At 51.7% G+C, this 22,994-nt stretch overlaps 2 protein-coding genes across 3 annotated transcripts in view; one reads left to right on the top strand and one right to left on the bottom strand.

Moving 5' to 3' along the window:
• Positions 1-4,352: 4,352 nt before the first annotated feature.
• MYOG (myogenin (myogenic factor 4)) lies at positions 4,353-7,258 on the top strand. Its single transcript, XM_011990494.1, has 3 exons — positions 4,353-4,894; positions 5,668-5,749; positions 6,360-7,258. The coding sequence occupies exons 1-3, from the start codon at positions 4,424-4,426 to the stop codon at positions 6,479-6,481; spliced, it is 675 nt and encodes a 224-aa protein (XP_011845884.1). The 5' UTR covers positions 4,353-4,423; the 3' UTR covers positions 6,482-7,258.
• A 4,746-nt stretch (positions 7,259-12,004) lies between these two features.
• PPFIA4 (protein tyrosine phosphatase, receptor type, f polypeptide (PTPRF), interacting protein (liprin), alpha 4) overlaps positions 12,005-22,994 on the bottom strand; it is a 58,491-nt gene continuing 47,501 nt past the window's right edge. For both annotated transcript variants that reach the window (XM_011990500.1, XM_011990499.1), the window contains 3 exons: positions 18,950-19,018; positions 14,968-15,148; positions 12,005-14,405 (listed from right to left, as the gene is read on the bottom strand). In XM_011990500.1, coding sequence (XP_011845890.1) covers positions 14,356-14,405; positions 14,968-15,148; positions 18,950-19,018 — 300 coding nt within the window. In that variant the 3' untranslated portion in view covers positions 12,005-14,355. The remainder of the gene's footprint in view (positions 14,406-14,967; positions 15,149-18,949; positions 19,019-22,994) is intronic.

The raw sequence follows: 22,994 nt of genomic DNA on the forward strand, positions 1-22,994 counted from the left end.
CCCACCTCATCCTATCCAGCCTAGGAAAATATATGGTGGGAGACCTGTTCGGAGTAGTGAGGGGCCCCCACCCTTCCAGACCCTTCTCCTTCTTGCTCCTCTATTCCCAAGTGCATGAGACTCCAGAATGGAAAATTTGCTTTGATTTTAGCCAAGTACTATGCAGCCCAGGTCAGCCCACCTGCAACATCAGCAGGGACTAGAAGATGCTGAAGGCCAGAGAGCTGTGACTGGGTGTGCAGCAGAAGGGGTAGTACGGAGCAAGGAGCAGGTGAAGGGGATTTCTGAGCATTTTGAAATCCAGCTGCTACCATGCAAATGACATCAGCCCAGCATGCAAACAGACAGAATCAAGTTGAGACAGTCAGGGTGGGGGAGCCAACAGTGTGGCTCTGGAGCCCCAGTAGGGGATAAGGGCTTCCTCTGGAGGGCGCAGGACTGCTGGAGGAGGAGGCTACAGTAGAGGCAGGGGGCCCTGTGTGCCCAAGCCAGCAGGGATGGGGATTAGGGCCGGACGCCCTGCTGTCAGGTTGGAGCTGATGGATCGCCGCTGGTGGCGGAGCACAAAGGCTGTTCTGTGCTTGGCACCAATGTGTTCCCATCCATCAGAGGGCAGCTTGTGGGGGTGCAGGGGGAGGAGGACCAAGCCTCTAGATGAGGCGTCTCCACAGCTTGGCTCTGAGAGAAGAACAAGATGGGTAAAGGGCCAATCCCCCCACCATCAGGGTATGGAGAGGTCAAAGACACCTGGTTCACTCTATCAGCTCAGTCCTAGGAGGGTCTGTGCCCCATAGCTGGGCTTTGACATGGTCCCCACGCTGCTGTAGTCAGACATACACAAACACACGCACAGACAGGGATTCACAGAAACCAGGCACACAAGGTCACCCTAACCTCCCGGCTCTGCCCTCATGTTTGGTCAGAGGCAAACATCATCCAGACAGAAGGCCAAACGCATGCCCGACAGAGCTTCTGCAGGCAAGCGCCGAGTCTAGGCACTGCTCTTGCCCCAGTCAGGTCCCAGCCGGGGAACTGACAGAGTGGGTTCTCAGTAAATGTGTGTTGAGCAGATGGAGTGAATGAATAAATTCCTTCCCTGGATTACATCAGCACTTTCTCTAGCCTGCTCTTTCTACCTTGGTTAGATGACTTTGTGAACTCATTCTCCTTACGCATCAGTGAACACACTGAAGGCACAGAGGGCATGTCTTAGTAACCCAAGCACCTGGCACAAGGTGCTGAATGCACGGTACTTGATCGAAAAAAAAAATGGATGAATGAATAAACACACGCAGAGTGGAGCCAGGTTTTCCCTCCTCCATTCCTGCTGCTGTGGTCCCCTGCAGGGCACGCAGAAGTAGAAGAGAAGACAAAGCAAGAAAAGGGAATAACATTTACCAGGAGTATCCATGTGCCAAGTACATTATCATTTAATACAACCATTCCCCTATTGCGTGCATACTCACCATCCTTTGCTAGTCTGAAACATGCGCCCTCTCCCAGTCGAATTCATCCTCCTGCCTCTGAGGGGGTTGTTCAGACCTTCATCATCTCATTCCTGGATGACCATCACGCTGTTCTGTGTGGTCTCCTTGCCTCAGCTCTCAAGTCCTTCCCTGCCCAGTTGGGCCTCCTCCCCTCTGTGCAAGTTTGTCTCCAATCGCCCCCTTACCTGAACCCCAAGCTCCATACAAACCAGCCTACCCAAAGACCCCTTCCCCTGCTCCTCTCTCCTCATCCGAATCCTACCAGTTCTCAAGAGCTGGCCCAGCATGCTCCCCAAGCCTTTTGCAGAGCCCCAGCCTTCAGCGATTTTGCCGTCCCAAAAATTCCCGAAACGCTTTTGAAGAATCTACTGGTTTGCAATTGATCACAGCCCCCATGTTTGCTGTGGAATCATCATAGCTCTCCCTTGCCTTCTAATCCAGCTTTGACATGTCAGCCCATGCTCACCAACTAGATAGTAAGGTCTTGAAATCACCATAGAGCAAGCCAGCTCTGCCTCCATTTTAGAGGAAGAAGACACATTATTTAGAGGTAAGTCACACTGGATCCTGGAATAACAAAAGATGCAAATACGGGGGTTCCTATAGTGGCTTCAACATGACTTCTTTTCTCAGGACTCATAGGATTGGAGTGTAAACTGAGGCTTTTTTTTTCTTTTTTCTTTGTTTGTCAAGGGATGTGTTGGAAATAGAGACTCTTCTTCAGCCCAGCTTGTCAGGGGAAAGCAAAGTTTAGAACCCACACAGTACCTATGTTGCTAATTTCTTTTTTTTTTTTTTTTTTTTTTGAGGCAGAGTCTCGCTCTGTCGCCCAGACTGGAGTGCAGTGGCGTGATCTCGGCTCACTGCAACCTCCGCCTTCTGAGTTCAAGCAATTCCCTGCCTCAGCCTCCTGAGTAGCTGGGATTACAGGTGCCTACCACCATGTCCGGGTAATTTTTGTATTTTTAGTAGAGACGAGGTTTCACCATCATGGCCAGGCTGGTCTTGAACTCCTGACCTCGTGATCCACCGGCCTCGGCCTCCCATACTGCTGGGATTACAGGTATGAGCCACCATACCCAGTCTATGCTGCTACTTTCTATCATGCTGGTAAGGCCAAGAACAGAATTAAGACCTCACTGTTCTCCCTCAACATGCTTAGGGCTCTTTTATTGTTCAGCTATGTTCCCTCCTTCCCCCCATTTCCTATCCCAAAAGGACATCAGAATTATCCTGGCTCCCTGCTGTGAACAATGAGAGGAAGGAACACTGGTTCTTCACATGCTGCACGGATCTCATCTCCCCTGTAATCTCCCCTGAGTCCCCAGCAGGGTTCCCCTTCCTCTCATTGTCCTTGCCACTGGCTTGAACTTGTCATTTTGATCTGTCATAGGATGAGGAGCAGGACAGATCAGACTTGGTCTATGGGGCCTAAGGGAAAAAACTAGGAACAAAGGGTAAAAGATAGAGAGAGAAGATTGCAGCTCAAAGCTGCACGTCAATGGAACGGGCTGTCTCCTGACGTGAGCAGAAGCTGAACAGTGGTTGCCTGGGAGGAGATTCGGTCATCGGGGGCTAGGTAGAAAGAGGTGACCACCATTGTCTACCAGATGGTAAGGTCGAGGGCAGGGACCCTGTCTGGGGTGTCCCTATAATCCCCAGCCCTAAGACTGAGCCTTGTTCACTGCTGGTGTCTGAGGTCTGCCCACTGCATTGGAAAGAATTTGTCCTCTCAGACCCTGAGGCACCTACTGAGAGGTGACCATGGCCTGAGAGGCCCGAAGATTATACAGTCCCTGCTCCACCTGACATTTGAGACCTGCATGATACATGTAAAATTGATGGCTCAGACGAAGAGGCAGAACAACCAAGCCCGATGGCCAAGGAGAGAGGAGATTTAAACTGAGTTTGAAGGGCTCTGTTTTTTCTCCTTTTTCACCCCCATCCACAGTAATGAGTCAGGAAAATTCTGGTGTTGGGAAAAGAGTTGAGGAGGTAACATAGAAGGACAGATCAATGGTCCGGAGTGAGACAGGGAGGAGACAGGGAGCTTAGTACATCTTGACCTTGCGGCTCTGGGGAAGGTGGCACGTGTAAGCTGTAAATTCTAATCTCTGCTCTGACCACGGCCGCTGTATTAAAGAGAAAATTTCTCTTGACCCCTGCCAAGAAAACCGAAAACCAAATAATTTCTCTTGCCTCAACTTACCCCCCATCACATGAGACCTAAGAGAACATACAGGTCAGAGCTGCTTGGGAACCCCAAAAGTGGAATCTATTAGCTGCTCTGAGTCTTGATCCCTTTTATCCCCGGATACTGAGTGCCCATGAATGCCCAGAATCTGAAGCAGTCCCATTCTTTCGGGAGGGAGGTCTTTAAGAGTCTCATCGACTGATGTAGTGTGGTTAAGGTGCTGTCAGGAAGCAGGGAGATGGATAAGTTGGCTCTTAAGGCCTCTTCCAGCCTAAGCCTACCCTTCCTTGTTCCCTCCTCCCCCTACACCCACCAGCTTCTTGGGGACTAGCAAGGAGAGAGCAGGCAGGCCGCCCAGCTAGGAGTAATTGAAAGGAGCAGATGAGAGGGGAATGTGTCCTCCCCCAATGCCCCTGCCCCACAGGGGCTGCTGAGAAATGAAAACTAATCAAATTACACCCGACGGCCTCCCGACCCGTGCACAGGAGCCCGCCTGGGCCAGGGACAGGCTGGCTGGGTGGGGTGGGGGCCATGGGGGAGAGAGAAGGGGAATCACATCTAATCCACTGTAAACGTCTTGATGTGCAGCAACAGCTTAGAGGGGGCTCAGGTTTCTGTGGCGTTGGCTATATTTATCTCTGGTTCCATGCCAGCGGGGAGGGTTTAAATGGCACCCAGCAGTTGGCGTGAGGGGCTGCAGGAGCTTGGGGTCTGGTGGCAGGAACAAGCCTTTTCCGACCCCATGGAGCTGTATGAGACATCCCCCTACTTCTACCAGGAACCCCGCTTCTATGACGGGGAAAACTACCTGCCTGTCCACCTCCAGGGCTTCGAGCCACCAGGCTATGAGCGGACGGAGCTCACCCTGAGCCCCGAGACCCCAGGGCCCCTCGAAGACAAGGGGCTGGGCACCCCCGAGCACTGTCCGGGCCAGTGCCTTCCGTGGGCGTGTAAGGTGTGTAAGAGGAAGTCGGTGTCCGTGGACCGGCGGCGGGCGGCCACACTGAGGGAGAAGCGCAGGCTCAAGAAGGTGAATGAGGCCTTCGAGGCCCTGAAGAGGAGCACCCTGCTCAACCCCAACCAGCGGCTGCCCAAGGTGGAGATCCTGCGCAGCGCCATCCAATACATCGAGCGCCTCCAGACCCTGCTCAGCTCCCTCAACCAGGAGGAGCGTGACCTCCGCTACCGGGGCGGGGGCGGGCCCCAGCCAGGGGTAAGTGGCCATCCCGTCCCCCTGCCCCAGGGGGAGGGGGCCAGAGGAAGGCACCTGGACAGCCTCAAGACTCCAAGAGGGGCTCAGAGGGTTGGAGCAGGTGCCAGACAGGGTCGAGGGGCTTCAGGAGCCCTTCCCTGGTCAGAGCTGGGCTATCCAGCTGACCTCCTGTGTCCTGTGTTCTTTCCAGATGAGATAGAGGCAGTGGGGAGGAAGTGCAGAAGGGGTGGGGGTGGGGAACACAGGACTGAAGAAAGGATCAGGAGCAAGGCCACAGTCAGCCCGGGTAAGGGTGAGGATTAATCGCAGAGCCTGAGTCAGAGCCTAAAAGGCCAGGCCAAGTTCACCAGAGAAGGCTGCTTTGCCCCCTGCCCCACCCCCATCCTGGGTGTGGCTGAGCAGAGAGAAAACCCACTCAGTCTCATTGGAACTCCAGCAGGCCTGCACAGAGTGACCTTCACTGGGTCAGAAAATCTGTCTCCATCACCCTTATCACCAGAGTCAGGAGAACCAGGGACCTTTAACCTGGGGTCCTGTGACGGCAGAACCACCACTCAGGATGGAAGCCAAGAAGGCCTGGAAGCAGGGCCTCTAGGACATGAGAGGAGCTGGTTACTAAGATTCTGGGGTTGGGGATGGCCTGGGCTGGAAGGCCACAGCCTGTGGCCCACCCTCCAACCCCACCACAGGTGCTTCTGCCCACTGGGACTAGGCAGAGAGACACATCAAAGAACGGCTGTGCTCCGACCTTGGGCCTTCGCCCTGTCTTGCAGGTGCCTAGCGAATGCAGCTCTCACAGCGCCTCCTGCAGTCCAGAGTGGGGCAGCGCACTGGAGTTCGGCGCCAACCCCGGGGGTAAGTGAGGCCTGACCCTGGTAACCTTGACTCCAATCCCTCAGTCCCTCCCTGGGCGAGGTTCTTCCCTCTTACCTTATTCCTTGCTCCGGTCCTCTTCCCTTGGGTCTCTCCAGGGACCTGCTGACTCCAGGACCCAAAGGGTGGGCTGGGAGGTTCTGTGTAGCCCTGCAGTCTTGACCAGCAAAGGAGTGATAGTGGCTCCTGCAGCTCCCCAGCTGATGCCTGGTGGTTGACCTTCTCCACAGAGAGGACAATGTCCCTGCCCCAGGGGTCCCTGCAAAGTGCTGAGTCAGTGCTGCAAAACTGGGCCAAGCAAAGGGCAGGTCCAGTCTCTGGGGAGCTCCATCCTGCTCCAACTTGAGTGACTGCTTCCAAACCTTACCTCACTAGGGGAGTTCAGAGAAGAGGCGCGCACACACACACACACACACACACACACACACACGCAGAGCATGGGGAAAGGCAGGGACTAGGGAGTAGAACTCTGGAGCTTTATCCCCCATCTGTCCTGGAAAACCTGTGTCACCCCAAGGGTCCCATCCTCTATTCTGGGCCTCAAGAACCCCCACTCCTCACCCAGGTACCACCTTCCCACCTCCCCTTACAGATCATCTGCTCACGGCTGACCCTACAGATGCCCACAACCTGCACTCCCTCACCTCCATCGTGGACAGCATCACAGTGGAAGATGTGTCTGTGGCCTTCCCAGATGAAACCATGCCCAACTGAGATTGTCTGCCAAGCCAGGCATCCTTGCAAGCCCCCCAAGCTGACCACAGATGCCACTGCTTCTGTAGCAGGGGCCTCCTAAGCCAGGCTGCCCTGATGCTAGGAAGCCAGCTCTGGGGCGCCATAGGCCAGACTATCCCCTTCCTCATCCATGTAAGGTTAACCCACCCCCCAGCAAGGTACTGGATGCCCTCATTCAGCTGCCTCCTTAGAGGACAGGGCATCCCCTTTCCAGGAAGGTAAAGCAGGGGACCAGAGCGCCCCCTCATGTATGCCCCAGTTCAGGGGGCAAACTCAGGAGTTTCCTTTTTATCATAACATGGCCTCTAATTCCACCCCCTAAGTGAAACGGTTTGAGAGACACAGACAGTGTCCTGACCTGGACAAGCTGTGCACGTCTCCTGTTCTGGTCTCTTCCCGATGCCAGTGGCTGGGCTGGGCCTGCCCTGAATTGAGAGAAAAGAAAGGGAGAGAAACAATCCTCTGTTCCCAAGTCCCTGGGGGGCCAAACTTTTGCAGTGAATATTGGGAACCTTCCAGTGGTTTTATGTTTTGTTTTGTTTTGTGTGTTGTTTGTAAAGCTGCCATCTGACCAAGGTCTCCTGTGCTGAAGTTGCCGGGGACAGGCAGGGAAAGGGGGTTGGGGGCTCTTGGGGGTGATTTCTTTTGTTAACTAAGCATCGTGTGGTTTTGCCATTGTTTTGTATTTTTTTTTTTTTTTTGCTAACTTATTTGGATTTCCTTTTTTAAAAAATGAATAAAGACTGGTTGCCAGAAGAGTGTCGGTGATGATGCAGAGGGAGGGAAATGACTGACAGCCCTGCCCCCTCCCGCTGAGCAGTCCAGACACACCCTAGTGGGCGGGGCTCCACAGCGCTGAGGGCCTCATCTTGCTGGTGGTCACTAGGCACTGGGGACCCCGGCTCTTTTCACCATCAGGAAGGAAGTCGAGCATGTCTAGACCTCCGTCTAGGTGGAGACCAGATTCCACAGACATCCTTGTGGGACACGGAGGACAACTGGCTATGACTATACTTCACAGCCATTGCTCACAGGCTGCTGTGCTCTGCGTCATGTCCCAACAGGTCCTCCGGTTTCAGTTAATTGAGCAATTCGTGAGCCCAGTGCTCAGCCTACAGCCAGGGTGCAGAGCTAGAAGTTGTGGTTTCCCTTCCCTAGTCCCCCACCTCTGCCCTGGTGTCACAATACCAGGAGCCCTATAGAGAAGTGGGAGGTGAGGAAGGCAGTGGGGTCAGACACTGTCATTTCCTTGCTGGCCAAATAGCATGGCCCCTCCCCATTCTCCTCCATTCCCTCCAGGCAGAAGGGGATTGTGGTTCCTGCTTGCAGCTCCCAGCATGAAGGAGATTCAGATTTAGCTCGGGGAGGGTAAAGGGGTCCACAAAGAACAATTGAAGAGAAGCTGGGTTCTCTTCATTTGGGGTGCTATTTTTCAAATATTAGCTTCCTGAGGGTAGAAGGTGGGTGGGAAATTGAGAACAGAGATTTTTGGTTAGACATTACACAAGGATTAACTGGGGAGTTAACAGGAGCTAGAATTCAAACGGAACATGGACATCTACTGAAAACGTTATTAATTCCAACAGCTTGGGGCTAAGTTCATCTGATTTACTGCAAATTATAAGTTTCAGAATCATTACCAAAGCAGGGATTCAGAGCATGGTACATTCCAGCCCTACTTAATTCTTTGGGGCCCTTGACAATGGACTTAACCCAGTGTTGCCTGAGGCTCTAGCGACCCCCCTGCACCCGCTCTGAGCTCAGCTGGGCCATCTCTCCCACACCCACCCTCCTGACCTTACTGCTGCAGAGGAGAGTTAACACTGTGCCCCCCGAGTTTCTTCAGAAACTCTGCCTAAGGAAAACAATCAGAAGAAGCCTCTGGAGACTCACAGAACTCAGGTGAGGGTGCAGAAGGGAGGGTCTCCCCCACTGCCTGCTTGTCCCAAACCAGTCAGGCAGGGCTTATTGGGAATTCCAAATTGGCCTCCTCTGCTCCCATTGGTGGGATTTTCTTCTTTTCAACTTGGTGTCACTGAGTTTAGTCTTTCCCCCTTGGAGGGGCTGGAGAGGAAGACCAAGGTCATTTCCATGACTCTTAGCTCTGATTCACTGCCCTGGAGAATGAGGAGGGCAACGGGGCTGGCTGCAATGCCTTGGCTCTGGAATCTACATTTACTCCTTTATTACCCCCTAAAAATTCTCAGAACACATTCATGGAGGATCTTCTCCCCTCAAGTTCATTTCCTCTGCCTCTGGCACCTCCCGCGCTCCTAGCGTGGAAACAGCCCTGTCACCTGCAGCTGTGACCTGCCCATCCCTCACCCTCCTCCTCACTGGGATAAGAAGGGCTGGCCAAGGAAGGCACTCAGCTCTGCTGAAGCACAGGTTCTGGGGCTGCTGGATATATTTTTTTAAGTCTACTCCTCTTCAGTTATTCTGACAATTAGACAGTGAGGGTCTCACTCAGACTCTGGAAAGAATGAACAGTCCTCAGCAATGACACTGGATGCAATAGATCCCTACCATGGTGGAGTGTAGTCACTGTCTACTTACTTTTTCATGTCTTTAAGTTCTTAAGGGAAAAACAATTTGCTAGAATTCCACAGGTGTGAATGGCAAACTCTGCTAAGCAGGAGCCCAGCCTCACTCGTTATTTTCACAGAATAAACAATTGTTATCAAAGCAGAAGGAATTTTTTTTTTTTTTTTTTTTTTTTTTAACGGAGTCTCGCTCTGTCGCCCAGGCTGGAGTGCAGTGGCGCAATCTGGGCTCACTTCAAGCTCCGCCTCCCGGATTCACACCATTCTCCTGCCTCAGCCTGTCGAGTAGCTGGGACTACAGGCGCCCGCCACCACGCCCGGCTAATTTTTTTGTATTATTAGTAGAAACGGGGTTTCACCATGTTAGCCAGGATGGTCTCGATCTCCTGACCTCGTGATCCACCCACCTCGGCCTCCCAAAGTGCTGGGATTACAGGCGTGAACCACTGCGCCCGGCCACATGGGGACTTCCTTAAATTAGCAAATGCTTAATCTTCACAACAGAATTACAGAGAAGACTCCAATTAATGAATAATGAGTTGGAGTTCTTTAGGGAGATTAGCTCAAATGTGTTCTTTAGTTGGAAGCACCTACAATAAATCAAACCGGGTTAATCAAATGTTGCCTAATAATGGACTTTAGGGAATCCACTACAATGAAAAGATAAATATTACTTAAAATGGGCATACCAATTGTTGGTGTGTAAATAGGAACTTCTTAGAGTGCTGAGATAATTGGTGTGAACTGAATGCTTACAGTGCTACTTGTGGCACTCCGATAAGCATTCCTAGGGATCTAACCTCTCAGAGTAATTTATTTGGTAGACTGGAAAACCTTCTTAAGTGCTGCAGGTGTAGACAGGGTGGATCAACTGGAGAGGGAGGCGGCGGAGGGATGGCAGAGGGTGAGAGGAAAAGATACCCCTCAGCTCAGGTATCTGTTTCCTGGATAAAACGCCACCCCAACATGTTAGGTTTCTTGGGCTTCCCCGGGCTTCTGGACCCCAGGCTGGGGCAGAAAAGCCTGAGGGTGGGCCTGGAAGACTTCAGGTTGAGCCGGGATCTTGGCTAAGGAAGCTCAACCCAGTCCTGAGTGGGAACTCCAATCACAGCCCCTCCACGATTCTGGCTGTGCCTCATCCCTGTCCCCCTCAGCCACAGGTCCCCACGTGGATCCAGGCACCTGGCCCCTCAATGCTTGGAACATTCCTAGAGGGAGCAAAGGAAAGGGTTCAAGGAAAGACACCTAGATTCTTCTTCCGTACAAGTGCGGATGGAACCATGATGTCCAGTTCTCACCTTAAGCCCAGCATGTCCAAAATCAAACTCCCATTTCCACATAAGTCAGCTCCGTCTATATCCCCTGTCCCAGTGGAAGGCAGCACAACGAAGTCATAGTTTTCCTGGATCCCTCCAGTGAAGATCTCATTCCCATGGCTAGCCAGTCACCAAGGCTCATCAATTTTACCTTTGATCCTGGAGAGGGTAGCAAGGGACTCCCAGAGGCCTGTAGGCACAGGGCCAGTACCTTCCCTCACCTCTGTTTTCCCTCCCTGGGCTGTGTCCAGGGTGCCTTGTCCCACTCCCTCCTGTCACTTGTGCCCATGGACTCTGCTGTCCTTGTTCCATCCATGTTTGGGGCACCATCAGCCTTAAAGAGGACACAAGGATGCAGGGTGCACTGTGCTACACAAAGGGGAGTTCACCACTCATGGGAACAGGGGAAACACGGCCCCCCGAAGATTCATAGCAGCCAAAGACCACGTGAGTTGTACACACAAAGGAGTCAGCAAAAGGGAGCTGGGCAGCTTGGGAAGGCTTGTTGAGGGACAGGGGCTTGAGTTCACTTAAAAGAGAAGATAGCAACATTTGATAAGCATTCCTTTTCATCATGCTACTCCTAATGAAAAAAACAAAGACAAAAACTCCTGGCTCTGGGTCAGGAGTTTGAACACACATATCATAGTTAAGGACAAGGCACCGGAGTCAAGAAGGCCTAGGTTTGAGATCCACATCTGTCTCTTACCAGTTGTATTATCTTAGTCTTAAAATGTCCTGTTCTATAAAATACTAAGAATATATCAGAGTTGTGAGGATTCATGAGTTAATATATTTACTATGCTTAGAATAGTGTCTGGCAAACAATATTACTCAGTAATTTTTAGCTTTTACTAATATTAATCCTTATACAACCCTCTGAGAGAAGGCTGGTGCATTTATTCATTCGAGGATATACACCTAGGGGTGCAGAGATCAATGAGGCTGCCCCAAAGGAGGGAACTCGCAGTCCAGCGTGGGAGGCAATCACTGCCCAACCTGTGCAGTGTGCAGAGTGTCCGGAGAGCAGAGGTTGCTGGTTAACTAGTTCTGCTGGGGAAAGGCAGGTGATGCCTCCCCAGTGATGCCTGAAGTGGTCTTGTCAGCTCAAAACTACAACGGTAAGGACAGAAGCAGTCGTGCTGCCTTCTGGTGACGGGGTTGGGTGGACACCATGTTTCTGAGTTAGGTGGACTGGGGACTGGTGGGAGGAGGAGAGGTGAAGGAGCCAAGTCATGAATGGCTTCTTAGGCCACACTGAGGAGGAACTGCAACTCTGAGCTAGAGGTGCTTGGAGCTGCTGAAAGTGGGAACAGTGGAGTGATGTGACCAAGGGGCATTCAGGAGAAGGAACTCCAGGAGCAGCGGGAAAGGGTGACAGCCTGACCAGGTGAGAGAGACGAAAGAAGACACCAGGCTCCTCTCTCCTTATCTGGTCCTTTACCCACTGGGCACATGTAACCCAAACATTAATCTATCAATCCTGTGCTTACATAAACAGACAGTTATTGACTGTAAGTTCTGAAAATTGTATATTTCCTTCCCAGAGTACAGCAGCCTTTACGACTGTGAAAGCAGCTGGAAATCTCAGGTGAGTTCAGAGTTTAAAAAAAAAAAAAAAAAAAAAGACTGGAGGCCATTTGTACATTATCTTAAAACCAGGTTGTTTATTAGTACGTACACACCCACACTCACATCCACACACACCCATACACCCATTCCTGATGCACTGAGCAAGTACAGTACTGAGAAGGGACCTGATGAGATACAGGAGGCTGGTGTGGAGGGCTCGGGTCACTGGTGACTCGCCAAAGAAAAAAATATATTGACTATGAGGCAAGGGATACACCAAGACAACAGCCTTCCATCACTGTTTGCACAGATTTCTTCAGATTTCTCTTCTTAACACCTCCCTGCAATACTTCTCAGGGTGCTCTGAATGGACCCAGCTATCCTGGCACAGCTACTGCCTTACAACATGGCCAACAGTGGCAGGAATTGTAGAGGAGAGAGGCTGGGACTGAGTCTCCCATACAGCCAGCCCATCAAGAGCACCCTGAAGGAGTCAGATGGCTGTGCATTGCCCAACTCCACCAATCTTAGGAATCTCCATCATCTTAACATCCATTATGCAGGGATGGGAGTTCTTTATCTCCATCCAACTCATTTTCTGCACAATAATCCCTCCATCTCCACTCCCAGCAACCTGATGGCAGGGAGGCCAGGGAACACTAAGGGAGAGCAAGGGCAAGTGGCTGCCTTGCCCAAGCCTAGGGGAGAGCCCACCCCACCACACCACTGATGAGCCTCTCCTCTACTGAAAAGGAGCAGCAGGCTCTAAGCCCTGGCACTGCCCAGGTGCCATTGCTCCTTCTGGACTGGGTGCCCTGGCCCATTATCTCACCTGCAAGCCTAGCCCCTGCTCAGAACTCAAGGTGATCAGGTTGCAATGCAGCTGCTCCAGCCACCTGCAGGATGGCACTGCACTGGCCCCTCTCCAAGAAACACGTGCCAGATGCTTTTCCTTTCCTCTCACTTTGATGAAGCCCTAGGTTCCATCATCCCACCCTGAACATAAGTCTTGAACATTTTCAGGCACCTAGGTAGGATGAGAGAGTAGGTGAGGAGGGGGTGTTTCTTGGGAATAATATTCCTACCAAAACAGGACCTGTATCCCTCAGCTCAGGTTCCCACCATGCTGCTGGGGAAAGCAATGAAAATGGTGGAAGCTGGGTGGATCTTAGGAATTCCAGGAGGAGGCAGTCCCTATACACCAAAAGAGCTCTGGATGAGGGTTAGGTGATGTGGGGACAAGCAGGAGAGTGGCTGACTTCACCAACATTGGTTTTCCTGAATCTGGGACATGAATCACTGTAGGAGAAACTATTTTCTTCCTGGGAGGTCAGAGAAAGGAGGCCTCAGTCTGCCTTTTCCCCAGACTTGACTTTAGGGTCAATGTATATTCCATCCACCCATCATGTTCATTTTTATAGGGCTGGGATTACTAAAGTGAGGCAGAGGAGGAGAGAAGGGAAAGGGATGCTGGGAGCAGAGCTAGCAATGCATGGTTAGATCTGTTCTGCCCCAGAGTCAAGATCCACACAACCTCCCTTCCCCACAGCCCAGCAGAAGCTCCACCCGATGGTTGGGGCAGGGGACATTCCCCCTGCCCTTTGGGCTTAAGGCTACCCAGAGGCCATCGGCTTTCTCTCTGGCTGGTCTGCCTGCGCCTCTTATTGGGCAGGGGCTTAGAGTTTCCCCATCCTCACCCTTGGCTCAGAGCTCAGGGATCCATTTCTCTCTGGTTCTTCCCAAACCCACATTTGGGATTCAGCTTATGCCAGGGCCTGGAATCTCTACCTCAGTCTTCCTCCTCCCAGCCTCACCATCCTGCGGGAGAATGGGGTCTTCAGTAGCCCTTCCCAGTCCCTCCCTGTCCCCAAGAGAATGGGGACAGGAACCGCAGTCATGGTGATGGGTTGGGAGAGTGATGATGCTGGGGATGCCAAAACCAGCTGCCAAACCATTTGGCACAGCCAGACGTGGAAAGAGACCCTAAGGTTGAATAGCCCAAACAGGGCTGCGTCTGAAATGACCCTTTCTTAGAAGGATCATCCCAGCCCGTGGCCCAGGATCCTGGTCTTGGTGGAGGCTGCGGTGCAGACCAGACTGGGTCCAGAAGAGGAAGGGTGGCTTCACATCCACCCTGGGAGCCCCTTCTCTCCTTCCCCCAGAATCCCAAGTGTGGACAACCTGGGTGCCTCCACAATACCAGGAGACCCCAGCCACACCCACCAGACTTACAATGGACACACGGTGGGACTCTGGGTAGTGGGGTGCCGAGGGGGTGGACGAATATATTCTGAGATCCAGGGCAACCGTAAAGTCACGGACGAGACTAGGAGCCGCGGAAGGAAGGGGAACGAGCAGGAGGGGTCAGGGCCAGTAGAGCCTGTGAAACCCAGAAGAAGGAAGCCAGCCCTGGGGGCCGTGGCTAGTCCCGGAAGGCGGAGAGCATGTGTCCGTAGAGATAGTGGGAGTGAGCTGAGGGAGAGAGAGAGACAGGCATCACACTGTGAGACAGGTTGCAGGATGTGTGCGGCAGCGGCAATGCAGCGTGCTCCAAGCGCAAAGTGCCCCGGGCCAGACGAAGCAGGAAGGGACAAGCCGGGCAGTGCTGGTAAGCGGGGCTGGAGCGGCAGGGCCAGGCCGGCAGCCAAAGGCAGGTGCGTGGGGCCGAGGGCCAGCAGCAAGGTGCCTGCGTCCCTGGGCCTGGCCCACTTACCCCGAGCCACGGGCACACCCCCCCGTCAGACCCCGGGCGGGAGGGTGGGGGGTCAGCAGGAGTAGGTCCGAACCGTGGAGGTCTCCAGTCTCTGCGCCCCCGCCGTCCCGGCTGGGAGAAGTCGGCAGCCGCGGGAGAACACACAGAGCGGCGGGTTAGTGCGCGCACACGCTCCCCGCGGGGCGTTAGTGCAGCGGCAGCCCGAGAGCGCGGGGCACCAGCCTCGGCCTCGCCCCTCTCCACCTGGCCCGGCCCCAGGGTGCCAGGAAGGAGCCCGCACTCGGCTGGGCCTCGGCCATGCCCAGCTCGCCTGTTACTCACCTTCAGGCATGATCTTCTTTGGCGGGGCCGGTGGGGGCTGCAGGGACCCCAGGGTGGACACACGGAAGCCCGCCGGGAGGGTCTCCGCCGAGGCGCTGAGCATGCCGCCGCCACCGTGGTGCTCCCGCGGCCGGAAGCGCTTCCTCCAGGAGGGCGCGCGGCGGAACACCTTGTCATCCCCCTGCACCGTGGGGAACACCAGAGGCCCAAGGGCCTGTTGGAATTGCCATCCTCACGCCCTGCCTGGAGGGGGCCAGTCGCAGCTGGTTCTAGGGGCACCACTCCCACTCCTTTGGAAAGAGGGAGCGAGGTCACTTCCCCTTTCTAGCCTTGAGTCTTTCCATCTGTACAGTGAATGGGGAAACCCTGCGACTCTGAAATTCCCTGTCTCCGGGTGGCGGATGGAGGGAGTGTGTGAGGGAGAATCTTGTTGGGTCTGCCATCCTGCAGTTGAACTGTTTCCCAGTCCACCACAATCTTCTCAAAGTGGGCTTGGCATGACCATTCACCTTTCAAGGCATTCCTCAGCCTCAGCCCATGGGAGGTGACAGCCAGTCCCTATATACACCGTCCTGTCCTTCTGGGGCCTCCGAATGGCTGTAGCCCAGTATGCCGGAAGAGTACTGTGTCTGGCGGGAGTCAGACACCTGGCTCTGCCATTTTACTGGCTATGTGACCCTGTACCAGGTGAGTGACCCTCTGAGTCTGTTTCCTCATCGGTAAAATGATAATAGTAACATCTGCCCGACCTGTTTCTCAGGTTGCCTAACACTAATGAGATCAGATGAGATCACCCTGTAACAGGGATGGGTCAGGCAGACCACCAAGCAGACGCAGGCTCCTCCAAAGGACATGGCAGGCAGCCCTCCTGCCATCTGCCCCCCCTCACCTATGCCAGCCATGTCTCCAAAATAACCATCTCTGCCGCAGGGCACCCAGGACCCCAACCCTACAGGATCCCCCTCTGCACAGGCCTCCGCACCCCACACTTAGAGCCTCCATCACCCTGCTTGGAAGTCATGCCCAATCTCCCTCCACCCCATGTTCTCGGAGCTGATGCAGGCAAAGTGGGACTAGCAGGAACAATGGACATTCACCCGCCTGTTCTTGCCTCAACAACCCCTCCCAGCCCTGACCCCCTAGGGTTTGTTGTACGTGCCCTGAGTGGGTCAAATGCTCTGATAAATTCTCAGCACCATGTACCTCTCTGTCACAGCACTCATCCTAGTAGCACTTTTATATGTATTTATGAGATTATTTCATTAATACAGTCATGCACCACCACATAATGTTTCAGTCAGTGATGGACGGCATAGACACTGGTGGTCCCATAAGATTATAATACTTTTACTGTCCCTTTTCTATGTTTAGATATACAAATACTTACAAATGCCAGCAGTATTCAATACAGTAACAAGTTGCATAGGTTTGTAGCCTAAGAGCAACAGGCTATACCATACAGCCAAGGTGTGCAATAGGCTATACCACCTAGGTTTGTGTAAGTACATTCTATGATGTTCACACAGTGATCAAATTGCCTAATGATGCATTTCTCAGAACTTATCCCCGTGGCTAAGCATCATTAAGCCATGCATGACTGCATCTCTTTCCTCCTCCTTTTCCCACCTCCTTCCTTTCTCCCTACCTCCATACCTTTCACTTTCTCTCTCACTCTTTCTCCCTCTCAAATTCTATGCTCCACGGGGCAGAAACCATAATCTTTTTTGTTCCAACCAACGTATCTCCAACCTCTGAGCAGTGCCCGGGATCACATTAGGTACTCAATAAATATTCATTAAATGAATAGGTGGCAGCTGGCTCTTTATGCAGGAGTCCCATTCCTGAGTTTGTCGGGAACTTGCCTTGTCACTGCTATCCTCCCCATGATCCTGCTCTTACCCTAGCCCAGAGCCTCTTTTCTCTCTCCCGCCTTCCCCTTGTCTCCATTTCCACCTTCAGCCAACCCTAAGGACCTGTTTCTGCATTCTTCCCCTGTCCCCTAATCGTCAGATGTTACTCCTTCCCGCTCCCCTCTTCCTTATTTTTCCCTTCAGTCCTCATCTCCATGTACAGGGAGAACTGGATACCGCCCTTAAGAGCCTTGAAGCTTCAGAAGGGACACTAAGAACCAAAATCGGCAGAGGGTGTGGTTGCAAGAGACAGCTCAAGGTTGCTGATGATGTGCTAGAGAGCCGGACAGGAAGCAGTCTCCTTGGACCCCAGACCCTCCCCTCACCCCCAAATCTTACCTTATTCCCAGGACCTGGCTTCTACTCTACGCTTCCCACAAAAACCATCCTCTCTAGCCCACACCTAGTTGCAGTCCCAAAAACTCCACTGCACAGCTCTATGTACACCCCAATGTCTAATCAATAACTCCACCCAAGTGTCTGGGGCCTGATAGGTCAGATAGCTCCACAAGCTTCCCAGAGGAAGTGGAACAAGGGGGAAGAGCTCAGAAATCAGACTCGCATCTGTTCTGGTCCTGCTCTGCCACAGCAGATAAGTTCCCTCTTTGAGCTTCAATTTCCTCATCCGTAAGATGGGCACCATAACCTATCTCATGTGGTGATCATTACCATAAAGTGAGACATCGTCATCACTAACCACCATGCCTGGCACAATACCTGGCACAGGGCAGGCATTCAAAATATTTTTGTAAGGATTGAAGGACTACATAGCTTCTAAATTAGACAGCACCACACTAATAAATATATGGGAGTCATTTCTCCAGACAGCAACAAAGAAAGCAGAGATCCTAAGTGCACGTGGAATTAGTGGGAGGGTTAATACCACAGGGGCATTAGGAAAACAGAGATCTCTCAAGAGTTGCAATAGCTCTGGGTTGGGGTGGGGGGGCTGCCAGTTTATGCCCTTTAAGGTATCCAAATGACCAAAACAAATACTTATAGAAATATTTTTTTCTCCCAAACTTCAAGGTACCTCTGTGAAGAAAACACTTCCACAAAAATTCCTGAGAATACCCTGTGTCTCCCTGAGGCAGAGCAATCCTTCTACAAAGGTGGATTTTAGCCCTGTTTTAAACCCTACTAAGAAACAGTGATCTGACTGAAGACGGAGCAGCGAAAAACACTCTGGGCTTTCTTTTAACTTGTTTGGAACCAAATCAACTAGGGCAGACCTGACAGGCAAGGGCAGTGATAGGAAAGTGAGGAGGGAGGAAGAAGGAAGGAAGAGGAGACGGGGGCCAAGGAGGGGCTATGACCTCAGCAAACCAGTGCAAAACAAAACAAAACAGCAGGATGCTTAGGTTGGCATCTCAAAGAGGACCATAGCTCAGAATGCCCTCAACTCAAGGGGAAGGCCTGATGAAATCAAGTGCAAGGGACTGTTCCTTCAGTGACCAGGAGGGTGGAGAGAGGAAAACTTTAACTTGGTGTGAAGGTAGACCAGAGGGTGAAACTAGGGAAACCTGGGATGGTAAAAGCCTAAGCGTGTGTTTAGCTGTGCAGACTGCACTGGTGAGCAGGAGAGCAAACCTGTAATTTAACAACCTCAGCAGGGATCTGCCTCCACACACCCACACTCCTGAAGGATGGGCTGGAATCTTACTGAGTAGGCTGGAGGTGTGCTGAGCTCAGCACTGAAGAAATACGGTCTGAGACATCAAGAAAAAGGTGTGATCCCAAAGATATGGCCCTTGGGGAAAATCTTTGATCCTATGTGGATAGGAAGGCAGGGCATAGAATTAGAAGATGATGGAAGTACAGCACATGGGCCTTCAGCTTTTGCACAGGAGTTTCACAGAGACTTCTCCACAACCTATTACTACCCCAGACAAGTTCTTCTAGGGCTGGTCCATTTCCTCAACCCCCTGACATTCATCATCCCCATCCCCTCTGGCTCTCCTCCCTTAGACTAGCCTTCCAACAATTAGCCCAGGGAAGGCAGAACTCATGAACTTCAATCCAATTAAGATGACCAAATCCCCAAGGTTCCTAATTCATGGCCAGGTACTCACGTCATCCAGCTTCCGGTCTGTGCCCAAGGCCAACAGGTTATTGAACTCTCTTTCCATCACCTGGCGTGCCTGGAGTCCATAGAGCAGGAGAGGGAAAGGTGGGAAGGGCTACAGTTAACTACCTTTATGCCATCTTTCACCATTTTCCTAGGGTCCAAGGGCAGAGATACAAGGCTTCAGTGCATTTAGCCTGTTAGAGGCCTTTACACACCTTTCTGAAGCTGCTCCTTCAAGCAAACTCATAAGTAAAGCTGTAAGCCTAGGATTCTTTCATATACAGCAAATTAGAAAAACATAATTTTTTTAAAAAAGTAGCAGCCTTGGCAACATAGTGAGACCCTGTCTCAAAAAAAAAAAAAAAAAAGATTTCATTAAATGGGTGTGGTTGTGAACACCTACAGTCCCAGATACCGGTTGGGCAGGAGGATAGCTTGAGACCACCAGTCTGAGGCTGCAGGGAGCTATGATCACACCTGCACTCCAGATTGGGTGATAGAACAGGACCCTGTCTCTAAGAAAAAAATAAGTAGGATCATAGAACACATAGATAAAGAGACTTCACCTAGTTGGAAAAAAAAAAAAATTGTCTGAAAGGGGAAAATCGTGCCTGTCTTTCTGGAGGGGTACGTAAGCATGTAAACCATGGATAACCAGAATGTGACTGATTTGGATTAAATAAATATATCTGATAAGTTTTCACATCAAAAACTTAAAATTAGGAAGCCTGCTCAGCTATGGATATTGGTTGTCCCTGGGCTGTGTACATACAGACTTTCTTTAGGCCTCCCAGGAGATTAATTCATTCACAGTTTTCAGAAATGCCAGAAACAGAAAAGTTTTCAAAACTGCTACCAGACCTTTTTTTTTTTTTTTTTTTTTTTTTTTGAGTGAGACAGTGTCTCATTCTGTTGCCCAGGCTGGAGTGCAGTGGCACAATCATGGCTCACTGCAGCCTTAAACTCCTGGGCTCAAGCAAAATTCCCACCACAGCCTCCCCAGTAATTGGGACTACAGTCATGCATTACCAAACTCAGTTAATTTTTTAAACTTTTTGTAGAGACTGGGTCTCGCTATGTTGCCCAGACTGGTCTTGAACTCCTGACCTCAAGCAATCCTCCCACCTTGACCTCCCAAAATACTGAGCATACAGGCCTAAGCTACCACATCGAGCCATTTTTAACCATTTTAAATGAGGGATTCCATATTGGGTCAGACACTACTTCTTCCGACAGCTCAATGACTGGGTCAGGAAATTAAGAAAGGTTAGAAAGCCACGGAGAGGTGTCCCTGCTGCTATTTACAGAATTATTGCTTTCCTCCAAAACTGAATGCATTTGAGATAGGAAATCAAAGAAAGAGAAAAGTCCATTTCTGGGTAGAAAATATTACGCATAGAGTTCCATAAGGACAGTCTGGGCCAGTATTGGGAACATAACATTTTTAGAAATGATCTGAAAGGAGAAGCATAGTAAATTTCAAGTATCCAAATGACACTGCTCCTCTGGGCAGTGAAAGGTGAGGAGGACAGGTGTACATTTCAGAAGCATCTCACAAAGCAATGTGAGTGGGTAGGAAAGTGGCAGATGAGGCTTGTCCAAAGTGGGCAAGTGGAGAAAACTGCACTTGGGGAGAAATCCAGGCTTCTCTTGGAGAATGAAGGGATCTGTCCTATCCGTTTTGACTGGCTGGGGTGGGGGTGGGAGGTCACTGCAGAATGCCTACAGGACACACTGGCCCTGTACACTGCCACCACCCCTAAAAGGCCAACACACTGCCCAGAATTACGAGACAACACAGCCCTACCCGCACTCGAGCCAAAACGTGTCTGCTCCCAGAATAGCCTGTGCAGCTCTGGTGGCTGAATTTCAAAAGAGATCTGACAGCTGCAAACAGTCCAGACAAGGGCAGCTAAAACAATCAGGGGACAGAGGCAAGTCTATATGAGGAAAGCCTAAAAGAATTAAGAACACTCTGTCTGGAGAGACAAAGGCTTGGGCCCAGAGGCAATACAATCAGAGTTTATGAAATTATAAAAGGTGAGAACTGGTTAAATACAAATAGCCTTACCAAACCTAAACTATTAGGAGGAGGTAGTTCCTTCCCCAGGGGCCTGACAGGGGCATTCTTAGGACAAATAAAATCAGGAAGTACTCCACACAACAAGCAGCACTTCTAGAATCTATTACCCACAGGAAGTTAGAAAGGCCAAAAATATAAATAGGTTCAAGAAAATTTAGATATATTCTTAGATGACAGCTCCATAAAAATGATGAAACGTAATTTCATGAGATGTTTAATCATTTGAGCTGTTGACAGAGAGCCAAAGCCCAGGCATGGAGAGGCTCTGGGCTGTGTAATTTGGTATATTTCGCTTTTTTAAGCCTGGGGGCCCAGGAGCAGATCCCTAGGGTGGTAGACAAAGGTGATATGGGCTCTCTGGTCCCTTCGGGCCATGGGGCTCATTCCCCTCTAAGAAAAGTCAGATCAGAGAAGCAGGATGAAAAGGAAGGCTCAGCGTCTCAGCTATGAAGTGGGGTTAGGAGGAGATGGAGGTACCCAGGGCAGGATGGGGATGTGCATTGTAAGAGCACACTGTGTGCCAGGCCCGTGCTAGGTGTGCCCTGTATGTGAAGACCATGTGTTCCCATGAGGGCTTGCTTATGCACAGGGGACCACTTAGAGGAGGATTGAGGACATTGCAATCCCCTCTGGCACAGGCCCTAGAAAAGCTCCCCAACCCCAAGATACCTAAGCCTTTGTGTATGAGGGAAAGAAAGAGAGCAAGTAAGGGAGACAGGGAGAGACTAAGGTTGACTGATTAAAAGGCTACCCACCTGGGTGTTCTGTGTGGGGATCTGAAGGATCAGGGCCAGTGTGTTGTGGTCGAAGTTCTCGTCCAGGGCCAGCAAGGCTCCATGCACACCACTCTCATGCAGGTTTCCGGCATAATCCCGGAGCCCAATAGACTGAACCCAATGAACCACCTGGTCGTTGGTCCAGACTAGCACATCTGGAGTGTGGGGGAAGAAAAGGGATGGAAGAAGATACTACGCTTCATCAAGGACCCTCCAAGGACAGAAGCAGAACTCCCTAAACCCAGAGCCCCAGTCCACCCTGCTCTCTGGCCCCCACCCCATCCCCAACTTTCTGTATCTTCTTTCTGTCCTCCCTGGAACCTGGACTCCTGGGGAACCAACCCCCCACTCATTTCATCCCTGCCAGTTTACAGGACCTGGGGTCAGGCCAACAGGCTCTGAGCTTTCTCCCCAGAGCCCTTGCACGGGCCATCCCCCTGCCACAAGCTGGAATAGTCTTCATATTCTTTCCACCTTCAAGGTCTTCTCTAAGATTTGCATCTCCCATCCAACCCCATCCAGATCACCAAGTTCCACAAGCACACCAGTCTATAACACCGTCCCAGAGGATTCATTGCATTTGTCCAGTTAGTGGCTGCAGTCTGGTATGTGGGGTGGAGGGAGGGGATTATAGCCAACTTGGCATGGACCATGTCTCCTCCATCAGACTGGGAGCTCCCTAAGGTGAGGCTGCATCTTCCTTGTCAGACTGGAAGATTCCCTGAGAGACAGAATGCCTCCCCTCCAGTTGGCCCAAGGCAGGGACCAGCCAAGCAGGCTACTCCTGCACCCTCTCCAAGCCTGACGAGCTTACCCTTGATCTCGTGCTGGCTCTCCTCTCGCCTCTTCTCCAGCTCCTTCCGGTCATAATTCAGCCTCTTCAGACACATGATGCCATACTGAAGACTGGTTCTGTAAGCACACAGCCCCCGAGCCAGAGCCTCAGTGGGGCCACACTCCCACGCCACCTGTCTCACATCCAGCACTAGCTACAGCACGTCCAGACCTACTGCCTCCAGCACAAAGAGCACCCCAGCCTCCCCATGCTCCTCCTTCCCCAGGGGCTTGCCTGCGAACCATCCCAGGGTTACTCCCTTTCTCTGTCTAACCCATATCCTCCCTCTCAGTCAGGAAGCGGGCCTGGATTGATGGGAAAAAAGTTCTTTGAATGAAACCAACATGTCCTTCTC

Source organism: Mandrillus leucophaeus, unplaced genomic scaffold, assembly GCF_000951045.1.
Source record: "Mandrillus leucophaeus isolate KB7577 unplaced genomic scaffold, Mleu.le_1.0 Scaffold38, whole genome shotgun sequence".
In the NCBI taxonomy this organism is placed as follows: domain Eukaryota; kingdom Metazoa; phylum Chordata; class Mammalia; order Primates; family Cercopithecidae; genus Mandrillus; species Mandrillus leucophaeus.